A 12446-nucleotide genomic window follows, 5' to 3' on the forward strand; every position below is an offset into this window, starting at 1 on the left:
TGTGTGTGTGTGTGTGTGTGTGGTGGTGTGCGTGCTTCTTGCAATTGCAAAGGGGGGGGTTGGAGGAGTATATGGGGGGGGTGGGTGAGAGTGCAGAGGAGGGAGTGGAGATTTAGAGGGAAAAGCAGCATACTGCAAACCATACCAACCTTTCTCTAATTGGAACCACGGAGCGGTGTCTGGGCAGCAGCAGCAGCAGCGCTGGGTGAAGGAGGAGGAAAGAAGATTTTTTTTTGCATGTACTTACCGAGCTGGCCATGCCTGGGGGCCCGGAGGTTTGCTGGGGTGTTTTTTGGTACCCCGACTCCCCCCCGCCCCCACCCTCCCCTTCTCAGCTGTAATTCATGAAGAAGCTGATATGAATGAGAGTGCGCCTAGGAGAAGAGGGTAGATGGCGGACATTCTCTGTCTTCCCCCCCCCACCTCCCCTTTCCCTGTCTCTCTCCCTCTCTTTCTCTCGCTGTCCTTCTTTCTTTCTCTCTCTCTCTCTTTCTCTCTCTCTCTCTCTTCTCTCTTTCTCTCTTTTTCCCTCTCTCTCTTATTAAACTGAGCCCCGACAGCCAAAGCAAAAGCAACCAAACAGCAGCAACAGCAGCAGGGGCTGAGACTGGGATTTCGGAGCATGCGCCTTGGGCTGGGAGCTACTGACACTAGACACAGAACCCGGTGCAAGAGGGAGGGACTGTGGAGGGAAAGAGGGAGGGACTGGTGGAGGTGGAGGGGGGAAGAGAAAGAGAGAGGGAAAGAGACCAACAGAGCCAATCAAACACAGTAACTAAATTACACTAAACCCCAGCCGCCCTCCCTGCCCGACTACGGCCGAAACCGAAATGCATTACTTAAAGTAACAGGTTATTGAGGAAAAGAGAAGCGGAGGGTTAGAAGACTAGGAAAGTCTTGGGCAGTTGTGGGGGAGCGATACCAGCCCCAGTGCAAACACCTCCGGTCTGACAATAAAAAACGGATTAAAAGTGTTGGAATGTAGCCAAAGTAGAGCCCCCTTGAAAGCCCCAGCAGCAGAGGGGGGTGGGAGAGAGGGGCAAGAGAAGAAGGGAAGTGGGAATTGGGGGCTGTTAGATCTTTCTGGGCTTGCTGGAAAAGTTTGCTCTCCCGCAGAAGGAAGATAGCTACTTCATAAATGCCTAAATAGTGTATTTGCCTTCCGCAAAAAAAAAAAAAGTTTGCTTTTGTGCTTAAATAGCACAACTGAACATCCAAAAGCCCACCCCAAAATAAACTTAACACACACAAACACACACACACGTCAAACTAGTAAATTACTGATTCAGTAGCAAAAGCACTGGATTTGGAGTCATTACTTCAACATTTATTAAGCGCCTACTATGTTCCTGGCACTATCTATCTTGGATGCTGCGAGTCACAAACACAAAAACCAAACAAGCCCCAGTAGTAAAATGAGTTTAAAGGTCACGGCTCTGCCCTTTACTACCTGTGTGACCTACGACAAATCACAACCTTCTGAAAGCCTCAGTTTCCTCATCTGCCAAATGAGGTTATCACTACGCTCTCTTCCAGCAAACGTGTGACTGAAAAGAGCATAATACCACGGGCCTGGGCTGGGTTCAAAGTTGGAGAAATGTATATAAAGATGACGAGAGAGAGAGAGAGAGAGAGAGACAGAGAGAGAGAGAGACAGAGAGAGAGACAGAGAGAGAGACAGAGAGAGAGAGAGAGAGAGAGAGAGAGAGAGAGAAATTAAGCAATGAAGCAAACCGATCGTTTCTCCCTTAGGGAATGTTTTGAGAAGTTGAACTCTAAGCTGTTCTATGTCTAAGATGCCCAGGTGACGGCAGGAGACAAACGTCACGTCTCTGAGCTGTGGCGGGAAGTTGTTTTCTTTTGTAGTCTTTTTTTCCCCTCTCCCTGGCAGCGGGTTGGATTGCATCAGAACTGGCTTAGTTGCCCTTTGAGGACTCGTGGGGCAACTGAGAGGCTCAAAATAGCAGACAAAGCTAATATTGACTGTAATGCGCATAAATTGGATTATAATCTCTATGAGTTTTGGTGACAGTAAACATAATCCATCTCAGGATAATAATCGGGTTAGCCTCCCGGGTGACAAACTTCCCACCAGACGGGATCCCTAAAGAGCTCTCCGTAAATTTTTCTGGCAGGTATTATCTCGCCTGTGGACCAGAGACAGGGGGACGGGAGAGGATGATATATTAAACAAGAAGAATAACCATTAGCAAAAAAGTAACACGGGACGATTACTACATAGTTGAGTGGGCAAGAACCGTGTAGCTTTAGTTTATTTAGTTGAGAAGGGGAGATAATTTAATTCAGAAAGTGTAAACTGTTTGCATTTTTCTTTCTCTTCAGATTTCAGGTTTGGTTTTTTGACGTCTTTCCTCTTTCACTTTCCTCCTCCATCTCCGAACTGGTCTCCCTTCACTCTTTTCTTCCTTCCTTCCTAACATTTCCTTTGATTCACTTCTTTGTTATCCTCCCTACCCTCTATCTAGCTTCAACTTTTTTCTCCGCTCCTACCCATTCTTCTAACACAAACAAAACGAAAACCCACACAACAGTTAACCATCCTTAGGATTCGAAGCAAAAGATCTTAAATACCAGGAACACAGATGATTCATTTCATGTGTCAGAGAGCAGGTAGATTGCCTTCGACAGACACCTGGTCTGTGTCAACTCAACCCCTCCTAGGAGGTCCCTTTGTAACACCAACCCTCCTGGCAGTTAAACAGAAGATAGCAGAAGTCAAATCCTGCCAAATCTGTGGGGCTTGGTTTCCCAAACAGAATAGCCACATACTCAGAGTAGCATCAACCCGACTTCTCAGTCACCAAATACAAATAACAATAAGCCAGAAAGTCTTTCAGGCGCTGAGAGCTGGGTTTCCCTTTTCTATATCGATGACCCCAATTACCTTCAGCGTTCTACACTGAAGAACTAGCAACGTTTGTTAATTCGCACACCAGCAGAAAAAACGAGGGAGGAGAAATAAGACCTTTTTGAAAGCTTAAACAGAAATAACAGTTTGAGTTTGATGTATTGTGTCTGTGTGAACATGCCCATATATGCGGTGAAATGAATTGGTAAAAATAAATTCTTCAGGTAAGTGAAGCAAATAAAAAAAGAGTCCCTCATGCCGGACAAGAAAGGAAATAAATTTGTTTCTAAACTACTCTTTTCCATGCATTTATTTTCTAAAAAAGCAGGTAAAGATCCCGTTAGAATACAAGTGACAAACATATCTAGTCTCTTTCAGCTGTAGTTGATGTCAGTATTGTATTTATTCAATGCCAGTGCAGGCTCTAGTCTCTTTCGAATGTCGTACATAATACTTGAAATCCGAACTCTCTTTCCTTTATGAATTGTATATTTTAAAACTTAAGAACTGGTCAATACCAGTTGTGAGGCCACAATGAGTAATTCCCCCAACACTTCCAGCCCTTTAAAAGAAATCATTTCAGAAACTACAATTTTTGAAGAATAAAACCTGTGAGAAAGGGAGATGCGCGAAATAATCAGTAGGTGGCGCAATGAGTCCTTACACTGCCGTCCTCACTTGACCTTCTTAAAAAAAAAACCTTTTTTTTTTTAATTTTTTAAGGCATAGTTTCCACATTTTGAGGCAGAGGGATTCTAGATTGTCTGACAATTTTTGTCCATTATTTAACGAAGATAATCTTTTATGGACCATTTTGATAAACAGTAACAAAAACAAGGTCTTGCTAATAAAATGACAGTTTGCAATAAATATTGGAAATCTGGCATTTGAAAGGTGGATTTTGTTTTGGTTTTCTGCTTTTCTTTTTTCCCTTCAAATGAAAGTTAAATTTAGAAACAAACTTTTTTGATCTATGGCAGTAAGAGTACTATATTTTTAATTATAGGAAATGGGTTCAAATCTCAGCTCTCAATGTAGCTCTCACTACATGAGTGATCTTCAGCAAGTGACAACCTGTCTCAGATTCAATTTCTTCAGCGAAATTAAAGGTTTGGACTAGAGTATTTCTAAGGTCCTTTCCACTTCTGGATCTATGATCCTACAAATTACAGCACCTATATTCCCCTAACTAAACATTAAGATTAACTTTTAAAGTAATAAGTAATTTAAGCTTTCTATTCCTGACTTTCCACTAAACTATGTGACCTTGAACAAATCTTTTAATCTCTCTGAACTTCAGTTGCCTCATCTATAAAGTGAGAGTGTTCATAGCATCTTAGATCTAAATCCTGGAAATCTAATTTAATCCAAAATTGATAATCCCTCCAAGATTTAAAATTTCACAATTCTAAATTATGACATTCATTTAATCTTTCTCCAACAAACATTTATTTGGAATACAGTAAGAAGAGTGGTAGAATTTCATTATAATGCACATATTTTCAAAGTCATTCCAAATCTTTAGGATCTGCCGGCAGAAAGGAAAGACATCTCTATAAATAATTTGCAAGTAAAAAGAAATGTTTTAAATATAGTAGAATAGCAAAGTGTTCTCAAAGACCATTTTCATCTCCCTCTCACCCCACCCCATCTCATCCTCACTTTTTTTTTTTTTAACCCTAGGCTCTCTACCTGCAGCTGTGTTTCGTTTAGGTGGGTGATTTGAAGTGGAATTCGGAGGTAGCCAAACTTAGTAATAGAATAGTAGTGATGGTGAAGGAAGTTAAAAGATAATTATGGAAGGGTGTTAAAGAATAATTGTAGATCAAACTGCTTGTAGATCAAACTAATGAATGGAGAATTTTGTTGTGTTTGATTATTTCTTGAGCAGAATTCCTCATCAAGTCAACAAAACAAAGTTACTCCTCTTCCATTAGTCATTCAGCTCAAAGAGGGAATAGATTTGTTATTGGCACCCTCCTACTAATTGTATTTGCTTTTAAAAACCATTTTAATTGCAAAATAGGGTACTTGTCCTAAGCAAATTAATTGAGGAGATAAAATATGCATACCCTCAAAATCCTAGCAAATAGGAGAAAAATAAGGCATTTTACAGAACAAAAGTTTTTTATGAGGACACCCAAAGCCACTATTTATTTTCATTTCACAACACTTCAAGAGAAGGATATGTGTTATATATACATACATGTATACACTGTACAGTAATAAGAAACCGGCACAGAGAATTGAAGTGAATTATCTGAGAAGCAGTAAGTGGTCTAGCAAGGAAGAAAACCCAGGTGTACTCTTTCCCAGTCCCATCTTTTATCCGCTAGAAAACTCAGCACAATAATAATAAATTGGTTGGAATAACAGAGCATTCATAGTTGCCTTTTTCTCTAAACTAAAGTATGTTCTAAGTACACCTTATTGAAACTCTAGAAAGAAAAATCTTTCACTGGAAAAAGAATGATAGGCCTCTTGATCATAAGAATACTATTTCTGTTGAACAACCCAACCCATTTTATTATTATGGAAATCTGTTGAAAATTTTACATATTTTAAGAGATGTCATTAGTGATCATATTTAATTCATGATTCTGTTACAGTGTCTTGGGATCTCCAAAAGGGTAGGGTTCCTCATCATTCTAACTGGAAAAAAAAACTGTTTTGATAACCATTTAAGCATCTTGTCAATGACTTTCCAGAGAAAAGAAATACACTGTCACTGCCTTCATCATTCAGATATGTGCAAGATATTTCCTGAAAATAAATCTAGAAAAGTATTAACTTACAGGAGATAAGGACTCACCCATAGCAATCATTTATCTATTTAGTAGGGTGCTGCCCTGACTTCATAATAATAGCTAACACTTTAACATTTGTTTAGTGTCCTGTAGTTATTCTTGCATGTTTCTTAGACCAAGAATGCAGACGTGGGGGAGGGGAGGGGAAGAGGGAGAGAATCTAAAAACACTTCCAATCAATTAAGACAGTGTGATTGAAAACTTTTGCCTAAAATGCACAGAACTCTAATATTTGAACTTACTTTATCTTTTATATTTCCTAAACTTTGTGCTATCTTCTAATTAAAGTTTACATAAAAATTTAACATTATGCCAGTGGTATATTAGTGGCAACTTTCAGATGGCAATATTCTTTTTATTTTAATGGTTATGAAATTAGCAAATAATTGTTTTCTTCTAAATAGACAAATAAAAAGGTCTGTCTTAATAGGTCAAAGAGGAAAAATACTATATCAGACATATGAGCCACATACAATTGAAACAAGATCAAAGATTTACACCTATTTCAACCGTTATAGAAGAGGAAAGTGAGGAACAAAGAGACAGTGATTTGTCCAGCATCCCAGATAATAAATGGCAAAGTTCAAGCTTCAATAATCAATTTCATAGACTTTTAGAGCTAAATGAACATTGGAACTAAACATTAGATCAACACTTCCCCCCTCATTTTACAGTTGAGGAAAAGGAGGAACCAGAGGAAAGTGAACTGTGTCCAGATCCACCTTTTAAATGGTAGAACTACCCCCACTAGAACCCCGGTCTTCTGACTTCCAGTTCTTTACTCTCTCCATGGTGAGCAGATTGTTCAAATCACACACCATTGACTCAGGTTGAGCTTGTAATCCACTAAAAACCCTGGAGCTTTTCCAGACAAACTTCTGTCTAAACATGCCCTCTCCTTTCTTGTACTTATAAAATCATTTTTTCAGACCTCAGAGTAACACTTTACATTTGTCCCTATTGACTGGCATTGTATTAAATTCAGCCTAATATCATAGGCTGTTATAATGTTTTTGGAGACTGATTCAGTGCATTAGCTATGCATCTTAGCTTTGTGTCATCAGCAAATTTGATAAGCATGCCATTTATGTCAATGATAAAAATGAACAGGAGGGGCTGAAAGCATACACATGCTACTTTCACTACAGATTGAATTATGTTTCTTAATGATGAGAATGCCTTAATGCCTCTAAGCAGAGCCTCTGTCACCTCTGCCAGTTTTCTGCCCCTTTGGCTAAGGAATGCAGAACAGAGAAGACAAGGAACAGCTTTGCACAGCCTCACCCCTGAAACCTTGGAGTCTGACCCATCCTTTTGCCAGGCCTTAGCATCCCACCCCAACCCCAATATCTCTCTGAGAATTCCATTCCTGGGAATCTTCCTTAAACCATGAATGACTTTTAGTCCTGCTACCTCCCTCTCAGAAACCCATCCCACTTATAAATAGGTCCCAGTGATAATAAATTATTTATCCATAGCTTTTTTTTTTACTCTATACAATCAAGAATTAGGAGATATCCTACAGGTCTAACTTCTCCCATTCAAGTCAGGAATTCTCTTTACAATATTTCTGAACAAAATAGTCTTCTAACCACTGCCTGAATTCTTTCAATAATTGGAAACTCAGTGTCTAGGGAGGCAGCCTATTCCGCTGATGAACAGGAGTAGTTATAAGAAAGTCCTTCCTCACATTAAGCAAAAATCTGTTGCCCTGTAACCTCCATCCATTGGTCCTGGTTCTCTGTTGTCAAGCAGAACAAGTCTAATCTTTCCTGAGTTTGACAGATCTTTAAATATTTAAAAATAGTAATTATATTCCCAATAAGTCTTTTTTTTTCTAGGCTAACCATTTTATTAGTAGTCCATAGTATTTATATTATTTGTGACTACTGATATAAATTTATGTCATATCCTAGGTCATCTTACCTCTCTCTTCTCTCCAATGCATCTTTCACACCGCATCAGAATCATCTTTCTTATGCAGAGATCTAGAGATGTTACTCTTTCACTCAAAAATTTTCTGTAGCTCCCTATTGACTACCAAATATAGTTCATACTTCCTTGTGGGGCATTCAAGTCCCTCTAAAATGTTGAACCACTCTACCTTTATAGCCTCATCTCAAGTTACTCCTTGCTTATGCTGTAACTAAATTGAGCAAAGCTCTTCTGCACTTCCCCATTACTGTCAAGAGCACAATCATCTTCATAGTCACCCAAGGCCTGCAACCTTGGTGTCGTTGCCTCAACTCCTCACCCTATATACTTACTCCATTGCCAGATCTTGTCATTGTTATCTTCACAAAATGTCCATCATACCCCACTTCTGTCACAGAACCACAAACCTAGCTCAGGCCCTCAGCATCTCTCTCTTTAAATACACACACACACACACACACACACACACACACACACACGTGTGTGTGTGTTTCCCCCAATTACATATTTAAAACAATTGTTAAACATTTTTTTAAAAAAAGTTTTGAGTTCCAAATTCTATCCTTCCCTCTTTCTCCTCCACTCTCCCTGAGATGGTAAGCAATTAGATAAAGGATACAGATATGCAATCATGTAAAACATTTCCATGTTAGTCATTTTGTACAGGAAGACTCATATAAAAGAAAAAAGATGAAAGAAAGAAAGTGAAAAATAGTATACTTCAGTCTGTATTCAAACACTATCAGTTCTTTTTTTGGAGGCAGAGAGTATGCTTCATCATTAGTCCTTTGAGATTGTCTTGGAATATCGTATTGCAGAGAATAGCTAAGTCATTTATACTTCTTCATCAAAAAATATTGCTGTCACTGTGGACAATGATCTCTTGGTTCTGTTCACTTCACTGTGCATCAGTTCATAAAAGTTTTTCCAGGTTTTTCTGAAATCATCCTGCTTATCATCTCTTATAGCACAATAATATTTCATCACAATCATAGTTTAGCCATTCCCCAAATGATGAACATCTTTTGATTTCCAATTCTTAGCCACCACAAAAAGAGCTGCTATATAAATATTTCAAACTGGAGGTCTTACTGACGTCTTAAACTACACATACCCAAAACTGAACTCATTATCTGCCCCCTGCCAATAAAACATCCCCCCTTGCACAGTTCTCTATTACTTTAGAGGGTCCTACCATCTACCCATTCACCCACGCTCCAAACCTAAGTGTCAGTCTTTCTCACTCCACCGTATCCAATCTGTTGGAAAGACCTGTGGATTTTACCCTTGTAACATCTCTCACACACACACCCTCTCCTCACTTCTGACACTGACACTACCCCAGTGCAGACTCTCATCACCTCAAACCTTGACTATTGAAAAAGTCTGTTGGTCAGTCTCCCTGCCACAATTCTCTCTACACTCCAGTTCATCCTCCATTCAGCTGTCAATATAATCTTCCTAAAGGGCAGATCTGACCATGTCTCTCTTTCTCTCTCTCTCTCTCTCTCTCTCTCTCTCTCTCTCTCACTCACACACACACATACACACACACACACACACACACACACATTCAATAAACTCCAGGGGTTCTATATTATCTCTAGGATTAAATATGAAATTCTATGCTTGATATAACACTTCATTACCTGGCTCCCAACCTTTCCATTCTCCTTACACCTTATATATCCCCACACACACACTTACCCACACATTCTTTGTGATCCAGTAATACTGATCTCTTTGCTATTCTTTGAATAAGATATTGCAGCTCCAGACTCCAGGCATTTTTACTGGCTGTCTCTCATGACTAAAATCCTCCCCTCCTCATCTCCACCTCCTGGCTTTCCTGGCTTCTTTCAAGTCCCAGTAAAATCTCACCTTCTAAAGGAAGTCTTTTTATATTCTGCCTTAATTCTAGTACCTTCTCTCAGTTGATTTTTTCTCAATTGTCTTATATATAACATGTTCACTCATATCTGTTTACATGTTGTCTCCTCCATTAAACCCTGAGCTCCTTGAGATCAGGAGCCATATTTTGTCTTTCTTTGAATCCCCAGTGCTTAGCAAGTGCCTGGTGTAGCAAGTGCTTAAGATGTGTTTACTGACTGACCAACTGGTGGCACAGCCTTTGAGAGCACAGGGGTCCCTTGATACCTCCACAAAACATCTGAAGAGGACTTCATTGGAGGACCTCCCCAACCCAGAGAGTTGGTCCATCAGTGCGTGCATCAGAAACTCAAAATGAACAATGAGCCGAGCACAGAGCTGATTGGAAGAAGAGTGGGCTAGATTGCCTTTGATAATTCTACTATTTTAGTTTTATTAATTCATTACATTCAATTAATTTTATTGAGTGACTCCAAAATACAATTAGCACTAGGTGCTACTATAGCCATGTTGCTATTAGATAACCCATTTTATATTCAATGTATTCTAAGTATAAGGTGGCAGAGATAGGGACTGAGGAGATCAAGGAAGTCCCTGGTCAGCTAAATGGGTTCTGTAGTTTGAAGACAGTGCAGCAAAATGAAAAGAAGGTTGAATTTGCATTCAGAGAACCAGGGTTTGAACTCCAACTTTATTAAGTATTACTGCTATGACCTTAGATGCAAGTCAGGGATTCTTAGGGATTACGAATCAAGCAAATCTCAGGGATTGAGTTTCCTCAACTGTAAAATGAGGAAGCTGGACTAGATGACTTCTAAGGTTCCTTCCAGGTCTAAAAGGATGACCCTATGATCCAAATCAAGCTGACAAGATTATAGTGTGTGGGTCTCTTTTTGGAGCCTTTGGAAGGGCACGTCTCCTCGAAGAGGTGGGTACAACCAAAGGCACCTTGTATTGAGGACACAAGAAACTGCTGACTGGGACTTCTGTACACCTCAGGCTCCTCACGCTCACTCACCCCACATATCCAATCCGTTGCCATATCTTCTCATTTCTATCTTTGCAACATCTTTCCTATATATTCCCTATTCTCCATTCACAAAGCCACAACCCCGTTTCAGGCCTTCATCACCTCTTGCCTGGACTGGAATGCAAATACCTTCCAATTAGTCTCTTGTCTCAGTTCTCTCCCACTCCAATCCACCTTCCATTCAACTGCCAGATGATTTTTACTAAAGCGTGGTTCTGATCATGTCACTCCTCTGCTCTATCAGCTTCAGTGTCTCCCTATTATCTCCAGCATAAAGTTCTTTGGCATTCAAGATGCTTCATAACTTAGCCCCTTCCTAACTCTAGAAGTGCTAGCTACATCAGTAAGATAAGAAAAGAAATTGAGGGAATAAATACATGCAAAGAGGAAACTAAATTAGATGACGTGATAGACTATTCAGAGAACTCTAGAGGGTCAACTAAAAAACAATTGAAAAAACTAACTGTAGTAAAATAATGGGATACAAAACAACTCACATAAATCATCAGGCAAAGCCCAACAGGAGGAGATAGAAAGATAAATTTCATTTAGAATAAATAATGAACAAAATATTTCGGATTCCACTTACTAAAACACATGCAGGAATTTTATGGCTACAACTATAAAACATTCTTAACAGAAATAAAGACAAACCTAAATGATTAAAGATGTTGACCCATGGTTGAGTCATGCCAATAAAATAAAAATGAAAATATTATGTAAAGTAATTTATTAAGTACTATTGCCATACTGATCAAACCATCAAAGGGTGACTTTAAAGAAGTAGAAAAAATAATAATAAAATTCATGTTGAGGAATAAAAGGGAAAGTCTTAAGGGAAATAATAAAAAAAGTAGGAAGGAAAGAGGGTTAATAGCATCAAATCTCTTACGGTACTACAAAACAATAAACATTAAAACTATATTGAACTAGTTAAAATAATAGAAAAAGTAATTGGGAGTCCATAGTAGAAATACCAGACCCAGAAAAGAAAAATGAATATAGTAGAATAGTATTTCATAAAAACAAATACCCACATCTCCTGGGACAAGTACTTACAATTTGAAACACGCACACACATACACACACACACACACACAAAAAATTTCTGGGAGAACCAGAAAGCAAGTTGGCAGAAATTAAACTTCAATTCACAACTCATATCATCCAGCACTGTAGTGAGGAGATTTGTCAATGAGGGATCAATCTCTAGAGCACACACAATATCCACATGGAGGCTCGATGATTACATATAATATTATTATTATTATTATATACTATATTATATAACATATAACATAATATAATAATTATATATGATTATATTATAAAATCATGTGATTATATAATATATTAATATATTATATTATAATTATATATATAATCACCGAGCCTCCATGTAGATATTGCGTGTGCTCTAGAGATTGATCCCTCATTGGCAAATAGTCAGAGGATACCTACATCTGCTCTGACGTGGTGAGGGAAAGGACACCTCCATCAAGAAGCAAACCCAGAAAAAGAAAAAGACTCTAAAACATCTATAAGAAAAGCCTCAAAGAAAAACACAGCTAAGGTACAAGTTCAACTAGAATTCCTGGAAAAGATGAAGTAAGAGACTTTTTTAAGTCAAAAATATTTTATAAATTAAATGAGAACACTAAAGACAAAAAATGGTAAAGAAGTGGGAGTTAGGAAGAAAGAATTGGAAAGGCAATTAAAAGCGGGTCACAAGAGATACAAAACCTTGCCAAAGAAAGTGACTGCCTAAAAATTAGAATGGACCAAATAGAAGTTAATGACTCCATGAGATAAAAAATGTTAAAATGAAGTTTAAAAAACTTTAAAAATAGAAGAAAATGTAAGTGTACCTCATAATAAATTCATTCTTCTCTGGACTACATTATGAACATTCTCC

General features: G+C 38.6%; 1 protein-coding gene across 3 annotated transcripts in view; it reads right to left on the bottom strand.

Annotated features, from left to right (window-relative positions):
* MLLT3 (MLLT3 super elongation complex subunit) overlaps nucleotides 1-322 on the bottom strand; it is a 289127-nt gene extending 288805 nt beyond the window's left edge. For 2 of the 3 annotated variants that reach the window (XM_027859115.1, XM_027859113.1), the window contains exon 1: nucleotides 248-321. In XM_027859115.1, the coding sequence (XP_027714916.1) occupies nucleotides 248-259 (12 nt within the window). In that variant the 5' untranslated portion in view covers nucleotides 260-321. Of the gene's footprint in view, nucleotides 1-149 lie in introns of all 3 variants that reach the window. The other variant, XM_027859116.1, reaches the window with a different exon arrangement.
* Between the last annotated feature and the right edge of the window lie 12124 nt (nucleotides 323-12446).

This window comes from Vombatus ursinus, unplaced genomic scaffold, assembly GCF_900497805.2.
Source record: "Vombatus ursinus unplaced genomic scaffold, bare-nosed wombat genome assembly UNPS02014158.1, whole genome shotgun sequence".
Classification (NCBI taxonomy): Eukaryota; Metazoa; Chordata; class Mammalia; order Diprotodontia; family Vombatidae; genus Vombatus; species Vombatus ursinus.